Below are 20,934 nucleotides of genomic sequence, written 5' to 3'. Positions count from 1 at the left end.
GAGTCACTTAACGTTAGATTCTAAAATACCCTGTTGTTTTTTATGTAAGAGGAAAATAGATAAGGAATAAATTGTGTGGCTAAAAAGGATAAATATTCTGATCAATCCTAACAACACAATTTATTCATTACCCATTTCCCTCTTATATAAAAAACAACACATATTTCAGAATCTAACGTTACATCAGGACTCATTTTGTATATAGCTGAAAATTAAAATGTTACTGTATGATGATCAGTTACAAAGATAACGCAGAGTTCATCATCACATAATCTTTCTTCGTAAATCCGAATCCTCGCGGCTCAAAGTCGCGCCGACTGTACCCGAACGACTCGCGGCGAAATTCTCGTTACCTGTAACACCTCTGTATCTTGACGATGCTGGCGAGAAACATCTCGTCATTGTCCCGAGGAACCAACGACTGTATTTCCTCGACGCTGAGATAAGGGACGCCAGGCGTGACGACCCGGTCGCACGCGTCTGGCAGGAAGTGCACCTGCACCGCCTGGTCGTGAACGACCTCGGTAATCGCGTCCGCGACCGCGACGGTCTGTGTGACCCTATCGCTCCTCGTCGCACTGCGACCGTGTGTCTGCGTGCAGGCATTGTGATAGATCAGGCCGGTGACGGTGTTCCTCCATCCGCCGAGGAACGGTTTTGTCGCCCTTGGACAATGATTCTGTGCCCCCGCGACGACCGCCATGACGCACCGTCGGCTACCCCATGGGATCTAGCCGCCTGCGCTTACAAGGAAAAGGTTTCAGTCGGGCTTCGGGAAGACTGGTAAACGTAACGATAATATCCGCGCCGCGGTAACGAATAGACTGCGCGCCGCACCGGGCGAAAATGCGAAATGGGAAAATATCAGGCCGTCATACACGCACACACATATACTCACGTAGTGAGTTCCAAATGTTTCACTTGAAATATTTGAGTTTCTGAGAATATTGTCGTACAGCGTGTTCTCCGATAGTCGATTGCAACATATCGCATTAAAGAAAGATAGTTCCTGAAGAAACTTTGGATTCTCACGGTCCTGCGACTGCGTTTCTCGATTTTTCAGTTAGAACGAGCTCGATGTAGCGATGTAGGTCCCTCGGTGTGAATCGCGATGAAATATGTATAATCGGAAAACTCGGCTATGTAATGTCAAGCAACATCTTGATAATTTTCCCATCGCAGACGTGATATTGCATGCACTAAGAAAGAATATTAGGAAATTTACTTGAAATTAAAATTTAAAGAAATTACTATAAAATTGATTTCTGTGAAACATAGTCCATTTCTGTGAAATAGATTGTATATCTCACAAACAAATATATTGATCAAATCAATTAATAAAACTATTCCTCAGTGTAAACTCTTTCCTCAGTGTAAGAACAACACATAGCTCGTAAATTAAGATAAAAGTACCAATTCCTGGACACGTACTTAATTCTGAACATTCTTATTATTTTGGTCTTTTTAATACGAATATTTAAACTTTCAGCATAGAATATATTTACATATTCAATGCTTGTACATTTATTTTATGTTGAAAGTTAAATATTTGTATCTAAAAGCCAAAACAAAACAAGTGTCCAGAATTAGGTACATGTCTGGTCAATGGACTAATTTTTATTTTACGTACTCGACAAGTTCCGATTAATAGATCGGAAATGTGAATACTTTGTACCAATATGAATGATTCGACTGTACAAAGCCGCGAGAGGCAGCTGCTTCGTGATTTTCTCACACTTTTGCTTTGAAATTTCCATGAATTGGAGCGAAATGAAATCACGAGTTAATTTTTCATATGGAAAAAAAATTATCCGAGGACCGTGACGTTCTTTGTGGCACTGTAAATTACTTTCCTATTTTTCTTGGCGCATTCACGCGAGAATGGGGCGACATTTCCAAGATATAAAATAATTTGTGCACCGAGAATATTGTACAGCGTGCACAGTCCACCCGTTACGCTACCAAACTCGGTGAGTTACTAGTGGCAGTTTGTTTTTATGACCGTTACGGCAGATTACTTTTGGTTTATTATGCCCGCGCAACTTGCATCCGCCTCGGGAAGCAAATGGAAAAGCGTGGAAATTTCCAAGAATTAGAGAAACAGCTCCAATCATTTTCTCAATACTGAACCTTGTTCTCGATTTGCTCCATTGGCGAAAATTACGGGCGAATAAAACGCAGGCCACAGAATTTGTCCCGATCGCGCGCGTATTTTCCGGCTCAGTGGTGCCGCTTTCTTAGGGGTGGGAAAAGATAATTAACCCCCTTGCGCTCGCCCACCGGTGACATGTGCCTTTAGAGGAAAAAAAGGAACCACCTCTCGAGCCCTCTCCGCAACGACCGATTCAATTGTATTGCCCACGGAGGGACGCGCGCGAGGTGAAAACGGCTATTTCGCGATGCTCTATTTTTCTCCGCGTTGCTTGTAACTGCCCCGCGATCCTTTATCTTCAGCATTGCCACCGTGACGCAGTGGTCCCCATCCCGCGGGATTTAAGCGCCTACATCCATAGACGAGGAAAAAACTCCGCCGGTCGCAGGTTGAGGAAGCGGAAGGATAACTGCCGCGGCGACCTGCCGGGATAACGGTAATACCGGCAGTAAAGGAAATTACTATTCTCTCGGTTTAAAGGATCCGACAGCGAGCTGCGGTGGAAACTGCGCCCCGGCTAACGCTTTGCACTTTTGCGCCAACTCACTGGCGTCGCCGGAGATATTGGTATGCACTCGCGCCTCGACGGCTCCAGTCGAGCTAACTGGATCGGAGATCTTCGCATTCCCGACGTACGTTTCGACGACTTAAATCGACCCGAATCTCTTCAGGAATAAATTTATTCGAGTTAACAGAAGATGATTTAAGTTTTGAGTGACGCTAATATGATATCTGTCAACCGTGTGACGAGATTTTTCGTTTTCTTGCGGAATTTTGTGCTGAAAGTTCACTCACTGTAATGTTCGCTCAATGTAATTGACAATTTTTGGCTTAAAAACCAGAAAATCGAACGTATCTAAATCTATACACATGTCCCTGAAAAATTTGAGATAATATATTATTAATTCCTGGACATGAGAGAGAGAGAGAGAGAGAGAGAGAGAGAGAGAGAGAGAGAGAGAGAGAGAGAGCACTGTAAGAGTGCTATGTAAATTCTAATCGTAAAGAGAGCTTTTTCACACAATTAACATGTAAATGAAAGACCAGACTATATCTGACGAGTCAGTGAATTACATATTAGTTTCTGTAATAAGTACTTAATACACGAAAAAGTTCTCTATTGAGCAAATTTAACGACATCTGAACATCTGTTTTACATAAAGAATTTCTAGTAGAATCAGCAAATTAAACTTTAATTTTGAAACGTTTCTGTTTTTATAGTTCATCTTCGCACATACTGCTTTGTGTAAAACGAAGTTATCCAATTTAAATGTAGTAGTCATTCTTACGAATAAAAGAAAACTACGTCGGTTTGATATTTTTCAGGATATTTCTCGTCTAACGACGAGATAGGAGATTCTTCTACTTTTTAATTTTTGCCGTCGCACGTCTTTTCTTTGTCGAAACGTTCATCTAGATTTACAATGTCGTAGTCATCGTTTGTGTCCTCATGTATAATTTGATATCAAACAGAATCAACTACAGCTACTACAAGTGCTGCGCGAAGTACTTCTTACACGACTCACCTTTAACAAGAGAATCGTCTCTGACTCAACTCGATTCTGACTTGATCTCGCACCGTTTGGCTAAGGGCGCCATGGACATCTGTAGCTTTGAGAACAAGTTAAAATAACAGTGAGAGAAAAGGAATAGTGTTAGTGGATAGTGCTAAAAATTTACTTAACGCAAAAACCAATTAAAAAGAGATAAAATATGAAAAGTCACCGATTAGCATTATCCACTAACACAATTCCTCTTCTCTCACTGTCATTTTAACCTCTTTTCAAAGCTACGAATGTCTATAGCGCCCTCAGCCTCACCTTCCACTAAAGGTTCTTTAGATACGATTTCACGTCTCTCTTTAGCAAGGATTTTTAATTATATACCAAAGATTTTTATTTATAGCTTATAATGTTACACATATAGCTTTATATATAGCTTATAATGTTACACATTATGTGTACGAAGACACGATCCTTCGCGAGACTGCGTAAGTAAGACAGAACGACTTGTGCTTTACGGCCGCGAAGCGAAAGCGTTTATCGGAATCCCGCGTGTCACGACCTCGCTTTTTCACTTCGCGTGTTAACCGGCAAATCCATTGGCTTCGCGCTGACCTATTATTCCACAAACACACGGATTTATAGATCCTCAGCCTGGCGGAGCTCCGGAGCTCTCCGGACGTTTAGATTTATGGGTTGCTTATTTCGCGGATTCTTCACATTGTGCGGTATCTCGGATTTGTAGATCTCGGATCCTCGGGAGCCTCTTCTCCCGGTTCCACTACTCGGGTTAACGAATTTATCTCTCTCTTTCTCTCTGTTCCTCACGGACTCATGTAAACAAATCTCACGTCTTCAGTAGCACATGTCGAGAATTTGCGGCGATGAAAATGCGAATTTTTCACGAGACATCGTCGCGTGCAATGGCGAACGTGAAGTTTCTTTTTCGGCGGTAAAACGCCACGACACGTGAGAGTTTTCAAGCTGCACAGTCGCGTCTAATCTGGATCCCTTTCGCCGTTTTCTCCGCAACGAAACAAGGAAACACTCTTAGGAACCTCGACGAGACGGCCGGCTATTCAGCGAGGGAAGTGGGCTCGAAAGAAGTAACTCTCATCGAACAATGCCCTCGGCAAACAGCGCGGCGGCGACACTTCGTGCGGACAATAATTATAAAAGATGTTAATTCCGGGGGCGAGCGAAGGGATGTGAAAAGGGACGAAGAGAAACGAGAGGGAGCTCGGGATCGCGCGAAACAACGCAGACGTGAGACCAACTCCGCCGGGAAGTGCCACCCCTGGCGATGCGTCGTCGCGACACGACACACTTTTCCGTGTATTATGAATTGCACGCGAGAAAATTCCGGGATGAGGCGAAGAGCGAGGTGTTGCTAAGAGACAGCACGCCGCGCGACGAAACTTTTGGCGACAAGGAAACCGAGAGCAAGGAAGAAGGAGGAACGGAAGGAAGGAAAGAAGGGCACGTTATATTTATGCAAAGGGAAGAGTATCGGAGGAGTTGTGGGAGGAGGAGGAGGGGAGTGGTTTTAAGTTAGATATAAACGGTACGAAAGTTCGTTCCCGACACCCTTCTTCGCCTTGTCGCCGGAAGTTAGCGAGCGCTGTCGCGCGAACGGTATAATTCGCCGGTAAACTCCGCGACAAATATGGCTAAGACGACGAGATTAATGATCGCGACAAGCGAACGAGTCGGACGATCGTCAGGCGAAAGATACAAATTACTCGGAAGTGGCGCGCCTGTAGGAAATGGAATTCAGGTCAATTAGACGCCCATTATGATATCTTTTTGCATTTGTGCCGGGCGATTTTAGCAACGAGAGCTCGCTACTTGTGGATGGGTTATTTTCTCGCCCAGCACAGCCTTCTTCGGACTGGATATAAAAGTGCTCGAGTCACTTCGCTTAATTGTATTACGTACTCCCCAAAGTACAATCCGGTATATTCTTCACTGAAATCCTATACTTATGAATGGTTCGTTCAGCTATAAATATAGCTCTGCAATCAGTAAAATCTCGCTGAAAAAATCGGCTGATAGTGGCGTTATTGATGTTTCCGTTATTGATGCAGTTTGCAAATGCAAACAGTACTATCGCACGCAAATTGCACGGATTGATCGCTACGAACGCAGGAAGTTGAATTTCGTACGGCAATGAATTTGTGTATCACCGAGTTCGCGGTGAGAGAGAGAGAGAGAGAGAGAGAGAGAGAGAGAGAGAGAGAGAGAGAGAGAGAGAGAAATCTTACTTCCGCTGGTTGAAATCAAAGAGATACGCGATAGAGCAATGCAGAGGAAGTGTTTTTATCAAAAATCAACGAATACTCATTGATTATCGGTGAAATACTTCTTTCACTAATTTAGTCGGAAATTCACCGATTCAAGCTTAAGAGTCTAATTAATTAATACTGCTTAATTACAATTACACAATTTTATACTTAATTTTAATTAGATACAATATATATATAATATAAATTAATACTCTTTAATTTACGACTTAATTCTATCCAGCAAATATATATAGATTTCCTGAATCAACTCATCTGTTTCTTTCTCCGTGTAATTCTGCGACTTTCGTCCGCGAAGCATGTCCGGAAAATATCTGGACGTACAATGCGCCGAGAGCAGCGGGCAGAGAAAAAGTCCGTGGAAGTACACGAGGAAAAGTCCCGCTGGAAAGCCGAATCCGCGAAGCACAAGATGCGCACGCCTTCCAGCGTGACCCGGTAATCGATGGCACGGAAAATAGTCTCGTGTCACGAAAGTTAATGCTTCCTCGACAATCCGGCCCCGAACGCAGCTTGCCTCTCTGTCGAAACCGTTTAAAAAAAGAAAAAAAAAAGAAAAAGAAAGTAATAATAATTGTATCTAACGTTTTTCACGCGCGCGTCAATATGATGGCACAACTTCGCTGTCGCAACGGCGAGATGAACGAACAAACAAACGGCGTCGATCGATCGCGCAGCTCGCGAACGATTTAACCGACGACCCCGATGCAAACTAGATTTTATCGAAACAGCGCGCAACTACAAAGGAAATGACGCAAAAACAACAAATGCGAGGAAAGAAAACGCATTTGCGTTTTTTCTTTCTCTTTTTTTTTTCTTTTTTTAACCCACACACACGCATGTATGCACGTATAGTGCATGCGAACGTCCTTAATTGGACGCCCGAGAAGTACGAGAACGTCAATGATGATTGGAGAGCCGAGTATTACGAGCGATCGCGCTGTGTTCGTCGAATTTAATTGCGCCGCGCGGCGCAATTATTCGGTGCATAAATATTGATGCGCCATATTTTCGTCGATGCAATCGCGGCGCTCATTATAACGGAAGACGCTCGCCGTCGAACTACTCGACGGTTCCTTTATTTGTTCATTTATTTTCAATCAGAACTAACTCGAAAAAATAACGGCGCTAACTGGGTGGAAGTTCGCGGGATGAACATTTTGTCGAGGCTTACCGTAAGCGGCTCGTGACGTCTCGTCGCTGTTCTACTGTCGCGAACGCGCTTCATAATTTTCATGGAAAAGTGCTCTCATAACGGGCCTTTTTCCCTCTCTCTTTCTCTCTTTTTCTGTGTAACTTTGGAGACGCCTCTCGCAACAGCTCCGTGATTTCAACGTGACATTGACGATGCGTTAACGGTCGCCTGACGCGACAAAACGGAGAAACACTTTGGTCACGACTGCATTTTACGGAAAGTTGAGCGGTTCGGTCGCGGTTCGAGCCACGTCAACATGCAAAGCGGCCGGCAAATCGTCAATCAAATCTCGACACTCGCGATCCGACGAGAGACAACGAGTCGAACGTCGAGGTGCAGCTTTCAATGCAAAAACCCGGCTGCTTGAATGTGGACGAGACTCTCGCAGCGGCATCTGAAAGCTCAAGGCTTTAAGTCCAACGTTGCCAGTGGCAACGTGCTTGGTCGATCGGTCGAAAGCCCCTTACTTGTCCATTATTTTTCGATTTTGTCCTCGCTGGCTCAAAAGCCGTCCTGCGTACGTACGACGTATATGAATTCAGTACCGCAGCGGGTATTATGCGCCTCGGGGTCCGAAAATTTTCCACGGCACTTGTGCATCTCCAGCCCTCTCGTCCCTCCATCCGATCCGCATGTAGGGCAATCGGAGTCAAACACGCGCCTTGAACCTCAAAAGTGCACAATGCGTTATACACTCGATGTGCTCTCTCGATACGTAAATGCCCGGGCCATTCATACGCTTTTCTCATGTTCTGCATCGCGATAAAAAGAAACGTGTACAGAGTGTCCGACAATTATTGACACGTTGATTTATTATTGATCCGTTGCGTACAGGTATACTGAGAGAGAAATTACCTTAAAATCAACAACTATTTCTTTGATGAGTGCCATTAGCATATTTATTCAAATCTAAATTCTCTTTAAACCAAATATTGTTTTCTTAAATCAGGTAAACAATATTTGATTTAAGTAAAGAGAATTTAGATTTAAGTAAATATGTTAATGGCATTCATCAAAGAAATATTTATTGATTTTATTTTTATTTGATTAATTTTTTCCTCAATGTAGGGAACTCATCAAAGTGAACGTGAAATTTCTCCGCCATTTCGCAAATAACCACGTAAAATTTTGAGTTATTGAACTTGTTGCCGCAGCAAGTCGAATCGACCCGTGACAAGTAAATTTAAATACACGGACTTTGGATTCTCGAGACTTTTGTTTCAGTTTCCTCTTCCTTCTTGGTGTTTTCCTTTATTTTGCCTTTTTTATTTTTCTCTCCAGCTTAACGAATCGCTTCGAACGTAAATCAGTTCGGATTATCCGCCCTTCTCGCGACCAATTAAGAACAACACGGCCGATATTTGCAATGCAAGTATAAGCCAGATCGCGTTACTGCAACAGAGCGATACGAACAGTGGGGAATACTGACTCCGTGAAACGGCCAACAATTTATATCCCGTTACGCAATAGCCTTCGTAGCAAAAACCGCCTGCTGCCATCGTCGTCGGTATATCTACGTGTTCTTTACGTAAAATGTTTTCACTATCAGCGCCCGCATCCGCGCAATATCGTCCGCAGCACTTCGAAGCAACGTCGCGCGCACACCGGCCATAAAACCCTCTCCGCTATTTCTCCGGGGACAGAAACAATACGTATTTGGCGATCCCGAAAAATTCACTTTTCTGTAGCAAAAATGTATACTCGTGCGCCCTCGTAACTCCAAGGTGTGTGTATCGCTTAATCGAGCGTAACGCAGCGGAAATTTATTTATCTCACAATTACAAGATAAAATAGATGGAACACTCCCAATTATGAGTCGAGTCCTAATTTCAGGTCAAACTCGCTTTATTAGTGTATTAAAAAAGTACACATTATAATGAAAAAAATTGTGTTATATTTCTCGGTTCTTTTATATAATTATGTTCTAAAGTTATACTCACAGATATTCTTGATATTTAAGAAAAACTCTAACGTTTCAGTTGGCTTCACCGACTCTGTAGATTAATGAAATTATCAGTAGGTTATGTGTATATCTCTATTCTATATAGACTAAAGCAGTGTGAGTGCGAACATTATTAATATAAAATTGAATATCGTATATATAACTCGTTATACGGGAGTACAATATTTGCTGATCCATAATTGAGTTTCACACGTGCGCGTAAATATTTCTAATAATTTTTTCATAATTTAGAACAAACTAATTTAAAGTCTAATCAATTTGTTTTAAAATTACGATGTTAATTGCTTAGATTGATATTAATAGTTCGTTTCAATGTTCGATCGATTTTATATAAACGACTGAAATTCGCTTTAATCTTATAAATGACACAATTAAGGACCGTTAGCTTAATAGTTATTTTTTTTCAACGATACAGAGTCGACTGATTAAATATTGTTTTTCTCGACAAGTTTCGTAATACCTCCCGTGTCCAATAAGAGAATCCGTTTTTTTAATAATTCTCGGAAAATGCGTTTTCTATTGGATACACGAAATATGTTGCAAAACTCATCGAAAAAAAATATTTTGCTGCATTTAGTCAGTCGTCTACATACAATACTTTTCCTCACTTTGATCCGAAATTCTTCCTTAATTGGGGTCAGTCGTCATCTGCATCGGTTCGCCATTGTTTACCGCCTGTTGTCGATAACGGGAGACCATCGGGCCGTCCAATTTCCCGCATAATTAAAACGCATGATCCAATTTGATCGCATAATGCACTCGAAACTAGTTTCAGCGAGGTGGTCGGCGCAATATCAGACTAATACCGCTGCATCTCATTTGCAAGATGTACGATTTTTGTGCCTACGTACGTGTTCACATACGATCGCGTACGAAAAGGTGCTCGCAATATTTCAAATGAGTTTGTGAATTTACTCGTCTTCTGTAAGGATCATTCTCCCATTGGACGAGACGGAAAATCCACAAATTCACCCCAAAACGAACCTTTTCGTCTGCAGCCGCACTACCTCATATGTAACATTCCAAGCATTTTACCAAAGTAGGAACGCTAGAAAAGACTCTCTTACATGACAACTCGAATTTTTCACGGTAAAATCTCGTTGTTTGAGACAAGTAATAACGCAAACACCGGTCTTTTTCAAACGTATGCGGTAAATCTGGCTTTTGGGAATTACAGAGTACTTCGAAAAAGAAAGATAGATCGTGTCTGAAAAAGACCGAAGAATAATTCGACACCTGCGTCATCACTTTTTCACAAACGACGAGATCCTGCCGTGAATAATTCATGTAATTTGACAGTCGCACCAAACAACCGTGCGATAAGCTCTTACAGGTCGTATTCCCTATACTTGAGTTGTGTAAAAGACCTCTGGGGTTTTAAATATGAATTTAGTCAGCCCCTACCGGCTTTAGAATGGGTTTAAAACCCAGAGAGAGCCACCGCGATGTTTCGCGAATTTCATAGGAAATTTTGGATATACCGCTGTCACAGTATTCTCAGGACGCAAAGGGTTAATTCGCTAATTCCGTCGTGACTTACGAGAGATATTGGGGTTCCGGCTGCCTCCAAGTTGACCGCAATACGCTTGCAAAACCACATGAAATTTTTCAACGGCTTTCGTACGGTTCAGTTTATCTCGGTCTTTCCCACCTCCCTCCTCCACTACCGCGCCATACACAGTACGTGTACAGCACATTTCACTCGGACAATATTTGTACGAACGAAATACAGCGAAACTCGATTGCAACGCGAAAGAATAAAATTTGTGTGTAACGAAAGTTTATTGGATCTCTCCGAGCGACCAATGGCCTCGCCGATATATAATTCGTAATAATAACGACTGTTCGATAACGTCGAAGTCAAATTGAGCGGAAAGTTCATCACGGAGATATTTGATCGGGATTCATATTCGAAACGCGATGAAATCGCTTGTCATAGCTCGTAATTTCGGGACGTGTCGTAACTCTCCACAGTCAAAGGCAGTCTGTACTACTTGTATTCTTGTCACCTTGAATCGCAGGGAAGCGACCGGACTCCCGGAAGTCTCTCTCGAAACTGATTAATTGTCTAAAAACATCAATAGAGAAATATTTCAAACACCGTCACATTTCCCGAGAAATCGAAATTTTAACTCTACTTTTGACCAGAACGTTCTCTGCATTGAGGGAAAAATATATGATACTTGGAACTATAATGGCATAGTAAAAAAATTATAGTTATGAATATTATTTTTATAGTAAATTTCAGCACAATGTTTGTAATATTTACAATATAAGCATAGTATAACTGACCCATATAAAACTTTTACCAAGAATTATAATCATTTGAAATAAAAAATAAAATAAGTTTGCAAATATTGAATGGTAAGAGAAATTAACTATTTTATATAGTCAATATAATTGAAATATTTGGAAAATATAGGTACATGTAACTATATCCCCAAAGCGTACTTTACTATATACATAGAGTAATAAGATGGTGACTATAAATCTGTTTTAATTCTGCTATATCTTTATGTTTAGATGAATATATGTTTGAAATATATGTTTGAGGCCAAAACGAACTATAAAATATAGTGAGATTATAGTTATTCCAACTATTTTTTTCTCTCAGTGTGTATATTCTGAAGAATCAGTGTGTATATTTAATTGACAAGAAAAATAAAATCCTACTTAGCGCCTTGAAGTAGCAGAGAACACACTAAATGCCACTTATAAGTTCCAAAGAGGACTCTCGGCGAAGTTAGTAGGTTAAATAGAAACAAAGAGGTTGATACAGGCTTCAGAGTATCGCCCTCGGGGAGGTCCTGTCCTCCCTGGGGGCGTGCATTTCCTCTGCCTCAAAAAAAAAAAGGCTTCAGAGTATCAAAGTAAACGGGTAGAAAGTTAAACGGGATATTGAGGAAATAACATTCGCCTGTAATAACGGAAGTCGTTTGGGGAAAATTAGTAATTAGAGAGCATTATTATTATTCGCGTACCTGAAGTGACTCCTCGCGATCTGATGCGCCAAACCGATCTGATGGATCAGGTGTCTCGAGTACACCTTTGCGGGATCCTTAATGCGAGAATGCACGTCGGCTTCGTCCTCCGTCAAAAGGATACAATTCCAAGGTGCCCATTCATCGTCCATCCGGTACCTAACTAGTCTCAGAAGAAAGATATCCGTGGCTTTGCTAACCGCTGATTGACTGTGCCAAATGTTATTAACCAAATGATAAATATCCTGCCTTTGCATCATAAACGCCAGCGCGGAATTGCTGCCGCGACGTATCTCATCAGCCCGCACACAATCCAATATGAACATGTAAGGATCGTAGTCCACGTGCGCGATGTTGCGACGACTTAAAGAATCGCAGCCTTGGAACAAGATACCCAACTAATTGTATTATACTGATTGATACAAATTGAGTCGGATAATTGAAACAAAAAATTGAGCAGATCGGTCGACCAAGATTTACGAGATTTAATTACATAATCGAAAGAACCGCGACGCGTTCAAGGAAGATGTATCAATTGACTTCTTGAGGATTAATGGAAAATGATATAAAACTCCATTAGACCTGCATACTTGTACATCCCGATTATACATACGGAATGATTTTGCATACGGAATGATTATGCATACGTTAAAGGAATACAGAATACGGTATCTACATCGCTGTCGCTCACTCTTGCAGACCGATAGCCTCCTCGTTCTACTGTGCGGTAAGAATCTGCGGTTGGGAAGTAGTTTCAAGCAACTTCGGCAGAATTTTGCTTTTGTTTCTGAAGGTTCCCGCAATTCATCGTCTTTAGAATTCTCGCCGACAGCTTCGCAGCCGCAGCTACCGTGCATGCTCGTAAAATTCAAGTAAGTATCTGCGATAGAGGGTACATTTATTACATCGCCACTGAAGGAAGTATAGCCGTGGACGTGATGGAACATTAAGCATATATTTCAAAAGCTACGAGATCCAGGAAACTTTAAATAACTCGGAAGTTCTAATTGTGAATTACAATCTCGAGAAGCATTGCATACGAAATCTCGGCAGGAATCTTTATATAAAATAAAATGCATAAATTAATCATGTCTTCCCTTAACATTTCTTAAATTATATTGGACACAGAAAATCATTCATAAGTATTTTACTTATTGTGGGTAGAGGATTATGAATGTAATTGTTGCAAAAGAAGTTTCAGTTGTAGCGCCAGTTTTCTTCTCTACTTTCGTATTTTTCGTCATTTCATTATCGAACCACGAACAATAACGTTATCTTAAGACATTGATGTATCGTCTCGTATCTTACGCGTTATCCTTTCGTTTAGACAACTTCGTGACAAGCACGTAATTCGTCGAGTCAGCAAAGCGATCTCCTGGTCCAACAGAGACAACAGATCGAAAGCTTCCGTACAATCGTGCGCTTCGATCGACTTCCTCAACATTATCAGTAACACCATTCGCTGATCCGGTTTAACGTCGCGGTCGCTCAATGCGTCATAGAGACCTTTGAATTCCTGAGCCTTTTGAATTTTCACGGTAACCATCTCCAGCGGTATACCCTTGTAACCGGTCCAACGTATCGGCTTGCAGTTGAGCGTGAGGAATCTGAGAACCCTCCGTCTTCTGCACAAACTTCTAATCGCTTGTTTATGCTTATCGATGTGGTTTAACATCTCCACCGTCTTCTCCAAGATCCTGCAGTTCTCAGCACGCTGCGCGGCCTTGAACAATCGCGACTTTATGTCCTGGAAACGGTCGGACCTCCATCTCTCGATCAAGTTGTAGAGCATGTCGAAATCAGCCCTCGATCGCGGTTGTATTTGCCGAAGAATGTTCCGTTGATGTCGCATTCTGTAAGCAGAGATGGTATACGCAAAGTGCGATTTTACGGCGACACGTTCGCGGAACATCTCGAGCGAAATCGCCCGATTATCCTCAACAGTTGCGCATAGAACGTATTATGGGAAAAGGAGCTTTTATGTACAGAAAGATTGGTCCTGTGCCGACTCCGAAAGAGCGCGGGGAGAACCCTTTGTAAAATATATTTTTCCAACCCCAGCACTTTTTCAAGATATCCGATACGGAAGGGTATTCCCGAATCGTATTCTGAATTCCCTTAGCGCGGGGTAAATGCTCCTTGACAAGAATATCAGGGTGTCATCTTGTGAACGACCAGATATCTAAAGTTTTCGCGAGCGAGCTGCAGAATTACAGAAACGCATGGCGAATACTTATCTCTCGTTTCATTTCTGCTAGATCTTGATGAAATTTTAATTTCATGCATAACCGCAAAGGATTCAGAAATAAATCAATTTTTCGTGAAAAAGCCAAAAATAAGAAACAATTTCTAATCATACAATTTTTTTATAAATACTGTTATACTATGATTTTTTTTATTTTAAAATATTTTAAGAAAAGCTCCACAAATCAGCTTCGAGCTTCTGTTAGTTTCAGCAGACAATCAGAGCTTGCTAGCTTTAGAAAAGACAGAAACAGGAAAAATAGCTCGAATCGACTGAATTACTTGTTTACGATAGCTTTCTCTTCCTCGCGTTTTTCACATTTCTCGAGCATCTCGCGATAAATTCGCGCGCATTCCTTTATGTACTTCCTCAGCCTGTACGCCCGGTAATTCCTTTGAATTATACGCGCATGTCCATCCAAATTGAGCCGCAGTTGTATATCGTCATAGTTCTCATACGACTTCACGGTCATGTATTTATCCGTCTGATTAGGTATGTAATAGTCGTCTCTAAATTGACACAGTGAAATTTTCAGTCACGTGTGATACATTTCTCTAGCAAATATAATATTAAGACAATTTCCGAAATTTTTTTAAAAATTGTTGTACCCCTGTATTTCGATACATAATTATTGAATGCACCATGTTTCCCGTTAGTAACGAATAAAATCCACGGATAGAGTATTATTTGCTTACGACGTCAAGTGTCGCAAATTTCCTTGTAAAAATATCATACCGCCACATTTGCGTCGCGCGGTGACATAATGTTTGTGTTGTTCCATCCTTCGTTACCATACACTGAACCATCTGGCTACATGTACTTTTCAACGACTGTTTGCGCAGAGATTCAGTCTGGGAAGCTGCATTTAAATATTTTACTCCAGTAACCTTATGTCTCCATCCTCCTAAATAAGGCTTGAAAATCCTTTGTTTTTCCATTTCAAACAATAAGATCGTTTAAAAAATGCTAGTTTCTCGAAATAACGTTTTACTCTAGATAAAAATATTTCTGTTCTCGTATCAATAAGCATGACAGGAAATGGAAGTTGAATTATGACATGTATTTTCATTGTTTTTATATTTGTAGGGAATGGAACATCTTCAGGATAGTCTAAACGAATTGGAAACAAAAAAATGCAAGGATTAAATTCAGTGTTGCTATAAAGTCAGTCAAGACTAAAGTGTTATGTGAGAAAAATGTATTCATGCTTGAAACTTCGTTATCTTCTATCTTGCATAATTTATTTACAGCTCACATCAACTTGTAACTCTTAAGAATAACACATTCATTCGTAATATTCATCTCAGAATATCTCTTTAGAGATATGGTATGCGGTAACTTATATACAAGTACCATTTCCTTCCAACGTACAAGTTTACAGGTAGAACAAATGCGACAAATGCATTAATCGACCTTAAGATTTACAGTTGTGCCCGAACGGTGGAAGGAAATGTATGAAATAAGGAGATCATTTAGACTCGCGTGAAACGAAAAGAAAAAGTTGAATAACAAATAACATTTCCGCAAAGATGAAATTAAAATAAATAATATGTTTATATTATATATATTGTGGGAGATACACAAGAGAGTGGGAGAGTAATTTAAGTTATTTTAATCAATGGAAAATGTCGATGACAAGAGAAATCGAAGACTGGTGGTTCTTTGGAATCCTTCTTCTTCTGGAATCCATCAGCTAATAGTTTCAGAACCACAAAATTCGTCTTTGCTACTTTCAATAAGTTGTTAATCTGCAAGAGAGATAAATTGGATCTTAACACTCAGGAAAAATAACGCGGAATAATCCAAATTAAGAAACTCAAGAGACGCGGTACTACACGGAAAACGCTGCTGCGAATTCTTTACGGAAAACCTTATGAGTTTGTTCCATCGACTTACTTCATTTTCAATTAAGCTATTCGCCGGATACAATAGTAATGCACGTTCTAACATATTTCTAGCTTGATGGAAATGTCGACAACCGGCGACATATTGCATTTCGCTGGTGACTTTCTCCTAAAAAATAAAACTTACGGATTTACAAACTATTCATTGAATGGACATGAAATCACTTAAGAATTCAACTTACGTTTCTTTTATGCATTTGAGCATTCGTCATGTCTAAAAATTCTTGGTAATGAACAGGCGGTGGTGTTAACAAAGAGGAGAACGGTAATAATCTGTGCTCATATCTCACTCTCTCAGAATCAAACTGCATTTCGGGAAGCGGAATTTTTCCATCCATACGGAAACCGACTAAGGCCTAAAAATTCCACAAGATTATTTACATATATAAATTATGTTGGTGTATAAGATTTATTGATGATGTAAATCTTTTTTATTAATTTTTAACTCGCAAAAAGTTACTGATTTGAATATTAAGTAAGAAAGAAATGGAAAGACTTTATTAGATATATGAAAAATACCGAACCAATGTTATTTATAAAAATAATCAATATCTCGAGGTCGAATAATTCCGTTTTCAAATATAATTAACAAGTTCGATAAACTCGATGCACCAACTTAATATCAAGATATAATATTTTCGACTAATGCATATGCGGAAAGTATATTTTAAATAATTTATTATTTATTTACCTTATAATATCCGCCACATATATTTTGCATTGCTTGATACATCAATATTTCCAGGTTATATGGTCTCGGTGTCGATTTTTTCTTCTTGTTTTTAGAGCTCTTCTTGCCGCCTCTACCCTTATGCGTATCATTGTGGACATCCTGCTCCATTAAGAACGTATCCGCTCGCGTAATTGCGGATACCAGCCAGCCGTAAAGAAATTCATATAGATACCAAAAGATGTAATGGTATTCGTGTACCGAATATAACTCTAGCTCAAAACCGCTCAAGAGATACATAACCATCACGCGTAACGTGTGGTACAAGATCCAAGTGCCGAAACAAGCCAAGTGAGGCCTTGGCGTGTCACTTTTCATAGATAAAGCGTGCAAATAGCTATCGACTCTCTCTGCCTATAAAGTACATATCATATATTTGATAAGAAGGAAAGATAACAAATATCATCACGAGAAAAAAATGAAAACGCATAAAAAGACTGAAAGAATAATACGACAGAAACTAGATTCTTACTTCATCTTGTAGCGTCGCGAAGTCTTCCAACAAATGTGCCAACTTGTCTCTTTGTCTTGCCCTGTTGTGCCCACTGAGTTGCAACAAGCTCCCGAACAGACTGACGCAATGTAACAGAAAATTGTCGACGTACTCCTTAGCCTGGTGATTTTGCAGCAGCGTGCTCTTTGGCATTAGCACGGGCGGCGCGATGAAGTTTCGCGCCGCGTCTCTCAACACGTCGGCGAAATTGTGCATGCCGAATACACGATTGGTGGTCGGCAAGTAGACGATTTGCAGCATGGACCTAGATAATATGCACGGACTCTGACGCGAGAATTCTAAGAAAAAGTCCTAAAAGGAAATAGATTTACTTCGCATGTGAATATTGCATAGATATCAGGAAAAACGCTCGATTCTCGCGCTTACCAAGGCCGCATGAAATCCAACATGATTCGTGATTTTGATGACTATTTTGAATCGGTTTATCAGCTCAATTAAATATTCCAAAACGTCTATTCGCGGTTTGATTTTAGTGTAACGGGGAAACGTCGGTGGCAACAGTCTCTGATTCACCATCGGATCGAAGCCCATGATATTTGGATGATTAGCTGTAATTGGAAACGACAAATAACAATTTTTACTCGTGCAAATTCTCACGTTTTAAAATACAGAATATATTAATATTTATTCATAAAACATTTCCCAAAAGTTATTATATACTTACAAATTTCATCGGCCTTCTCTCCACGTGTCACTGTCAAAATCATAATATGTAGCATATCGGAACAATTTGACAATAATCTTTGACAATCACTTAAACTCTGTTGCAACTGCTGCTTTCGTCCCATCAATGTCAATATTTGGTAAAACATCTTAGTAAATCGAATCCTTGCGTAAAGAGCGATTCCATCATTATACTGCAAGTAAATATTGGCAATATTTAACTAGTAGTAAATACAACTAAAACGTTATATCTTGATAAAATTGACGGTGCGTCGTTAAATTTAAAGAAAAACAAGTTATAAAATTTACCTCTTTTTCTGACTCCACATCAACAAGTTTTATCCTACTTTTTCGATGTAGCTCCTCCTCCACTTCCCTCAACATGGATATTATTTTCTGTTCTGTAATGTCTTGCTGCAATCTGTAGCCATAAGTGACACTTTGAAAGTCCTCCTCCTCAAACACCAAAGCCTTATTAATGCAATCCTTGATTATCTCAATTATCTTGTACACAGCATAACAAAAGGTTTTCAAAGGCTTGTCCAATATTTGCCCAGGTTGATGTAGATACAAGTTTGTGAAGACAGTCTGCGCTAGGCTGTGACCTTCCAACCAAGACACTATACACGCATACGTGGAATCTATTATCCCAATAATTTCAGCTGGGGTGAAGTTGTCCAACTTAATTAGACCTGAGTCGACTGCCTGAGTAAAAGTACAGGGTTTGTTGTTCCCTCTGTTACACAGCATACCAGCATCCATCTTTGGATCCATCATCTCGATGGCAGACATGGCCTCAAATAATCCAAATAGCTCATCGTGTAACAATTCTCCCAATTTCAAATCTAAATGTGAAATGCAGAGAAACACACTTACAGATATAAAACAATTAAACAACATACTTACAGATATAAAACAATGTAAGACAAATTAGCAGAATTAATTCATCAAATTATAAACTCACTATCTTTTTATTCAAAATAAATATAATATTTACTACTAATAAAAATTATAAATATAAATAAATATTTACTAACAAAAATTATAGTTTATATAAGAAAATATCTCGCAATTATCTATATATAAAACTTTATTACAATTTACTACAACATATAGTTTACTCGTATCATTTCAGAATGTCTTCAAAATAATATTAGCAGCAAAGTTTGAATAAAAAATATTGTTCGAGTAAAAAATATTGTTCTTTATCTTTATAAAGTATATATCTATCGTGATTACAGAATAATTTTGTATGGATACTTTAAGAAATTTTCAAGGATTCCACTTGATAGTTTCCTAAGTTATTTTCATTGAATCTATTACAAATTATAGTTTAGGGTGTAAGAAAACTTTGGAAGATCAGGAAAGAAGGAATATTTTTTAAAGAGAAAGAAAACATAATATGGGATGGAAAGCAAAGGGAGTCCATCGGCAACAATCGACATATCGATCAGTCCATTACCTGTGATAGCCTCGAAAAATTCTTGCGTAATATCCACCCAGTTGTGTGTGGCTTGATCGAATCTACAAGGCAAATAATACCAATCAAAAAATATTGCCTCAGAAAGCCACGAACGACCGTGGCGATTTAGGTTAAATCGCGACGATCGTCGTGGCGAAAGAGTAGCGTGACTACGAATCGTTGCCTCCATTGTCTACGAGCGATTTGTGGAACAAGGCTGATTGTTGTATCCTGTAGTGGCCGGAAAACTTACGCCGGATCTTTGTCCTCGTTCATGTCAACCAAGCTCTGATCTTCTACCATAGTCGCCATTTCTGTGGACAATCTTACTGTCACTTCGCTACCACTACATAGAACATCAGCAGTATGGACCGCCGACTACGTTCCAATACTCATTGCCAGTTGCTGCCAGTACTGAAGATCTATAGTATACGTGACATGAACTATAGATTTTTAGTATTGGCAGTGAATAGCGGAATATAGCCGGCCGTCATACTTCGAAACTCCTTAAAATATCTATTGCCCTCATTGTAGGGAATTTACTAGATTTGTTCTTTTTCCGATAGAGTCGGACCTGTTTAAAGCTTGTATCAGACTATGGATTAAGATTGAGATTGAATTGAAAATTGGCCAATCAGAGCAAAATTCACTAAGCTCAAGTTGGGTAAACTTTGTTCTGATTGGCCAATTTTCAATTCAATCTCAATCTTAATCCGTAGTCTGATACGGGCGTAATAGCTCTCGCAGTTAGTGCGACGAGCGATATCCAATGAGTGTATTCCGAAAAAACTACGTTCATTGGATATCGCGTCGCAAATCGCGCTAGCTGCGAAAGCCATAAGGATGCGTTCCCACTTAGCGCGCACGCGTCGTCCGAATTAAGCCAATCAAATCGTCTCATTTTATTCGGCGTAAAGTTACGCAATAAAATGGGACGATTTGATTGGTCTGCGACGGACGACACAACACATGACGCACTAAGTGGGAACGCACCCTAAGTGTGCGCCAATAGCAAAACTGAGTTGGCGTTCCTTCGCTCTAGCAACTTTTGGTTACTTCACTAAAGAACAGACCTAAGTTGCATTCCAAAACGTCCTTTCTGAGGAAAATTTTACTCTTAAGTCTCTAGTGTATGTAACATGACTATAGATTTAAAAGTAATATTTTCCTCGAAAAAGATGTTTTGGATTGCAACCCTAATGCAGGATTCACATCGCGTGCGATGTTCGACGTACGACGTCAGATATCCAATAAAAGAACAGCTTTCTAATAGAGAATTCAATTCTTTGGAAATTCTTTGGAATTCAGTTGGAAAGCTGT

General features: G+C 40.0%; 3 protein-coding genes across 3 annotated transcripts in view; all 3 read right to left on the bottom strand.

The window, feature by feature from the left end:
• Positions 1-7,340, bottom strand: part of LOC116842696 (IQ and ubiquitin-like domain-containing protein) — a 10,713-nt gene extending 3,373 nt beyond the window's left edge. The window contains exons 1-2 of the mRNA XM_032812258.1: positions 7,132-7,340; positions 354-738 (exon numbers count right to left, since the gene is read on the bottom strand). Coding sequence (XP_032668149.1) covers positions 354-703 — 350 coding nt within the window. The 5' untranslated portion in view covers positions 704-738; positions 7,132-7,340. The remainder of the gene's footprint in view (positions 1-353; positions 739-7,131) is intronic.
• A 3,749-nt stretch (positions 7,341-11,089) lies between these two features.
• Positions 11,090-15,279, bottom strand: LOC116842678 (IQ and ubiquitin-like domain-containing protein). Its single transcript, XM_032812227.1, has 6 exons — positions 15,077-15,279; positions 14,623-14,850; positions 13,405-13,949; positions 12,788-12,976; positions 12,097-12,475; positions 11,090-11,183 (listed from the first exon to the last, which is right to left on the bottom strand). The coding sequence occupies exons 1-6, from the start codon at positions 15,277-15,279 to the stop codon at positions 11,090-11,092; spliced, it is 1,638 nt and encodes a 545-aa protein (XP_032668118.1).
• Positions 15,280-15,556: 277 nt separating this feature from the next.
• LOC116842675 (N-alpha-acetyltransferase 35, NatC auxiliary subunit) lies at positions 15,557-20,034 on the bottom strand. Its single transcript, XM_032812222.1, has 10 exons — positions 19,868-20,034; positions 19,615-19,676; positions 18,462-18,997; positions 18,154-18,346; positions 17,856-18,037; positions 17,448-17,780; positions 16,937-17,329; positions 16,428-16,601; positions 16,238-16,354; positions 15,557-16,089 (listed from the first exon to the last, which is right to left on the bottom strand). Exons 1-10 carry the CDS (start codon positions 19,924-19,926, stop codon positions 15,943-15,945), a joined length of 2,196 nt encoding a protein of 731 aa, XP_032668113.1. The 5' UTR covers positions 19,927-20,034; the 3' UTR covers positions 15,557-15,942.
• Between the last annotated feature and the right edge of the window lie 900 nt (positions 20,035-20,934).

Source organism: Odontomachus brunneus, unplaced genomic scaffold (assembly GCF_010583005.1).
Source record: "Odontomachus brunneus isolate Ranch 3 - 2012 unplaced genomic scaffold, Obru_v1 Obru_scaffold_026, whole genome shotgun sequence".
In the NCBI taxonomy this organism is placed as follows: Eukaryota; Metazoa; Arthropoda; class Insecta; order Hymenoptera; family Formicidae; genus Odontomachus; species Odontomachus brunneus.
The sequence above is the reverse complement of the archived record's forward strand: the minus strand, read 5'-3'. Positions and strand labels throughout refer to the sequence as shown.

Bases quoted from the DNA above. Each gene is read 5' to 3' on its own strand.
- LOC116842675 (XM_032812222.1), bottom strand. From the start codon at position 19,926: ATGGCGACTATGGTAGAAGATCAGAGCTTGGTTGACATGAACGAGGAC. The intron at 18,038-18,153 runs GTAAGTATATAA...TTCCAATTACAG, and splicing joins AGAGAAGGCCGATGAAATTT to CTAATCATCCAAATATCATG. The intron at 16,355-16,427 runs GTAAGTTGAATT...TTTATTTTTTAG, and splicing joins CTCAAATGCATAAAAGAAAC to GAGAAAGTCACCAGCGAAAT.
- LOC116842678 (XM_032812227.1), bottom strand. From the start codon at position 15,279: ATGGAAAAACAAAGGATTTTCAAGCCTTATTTAGGAGGATGGAGACAT. The intron at 12,476-12,787 runs GTGAGCGACAGC...TCTTGTTCCAAG, and splicing joins GAGGCTATCGGTCTGCAAGA to GCTGCGATTCTTTAAGTCGT. The intron at 11,184-12,096 runs GTACGCGAATAA...TGATGTTTTTAG, and splicing joins ATCGCGAGGAGTCACTTCAG to ACAATTAATCAGTTTCGAGA.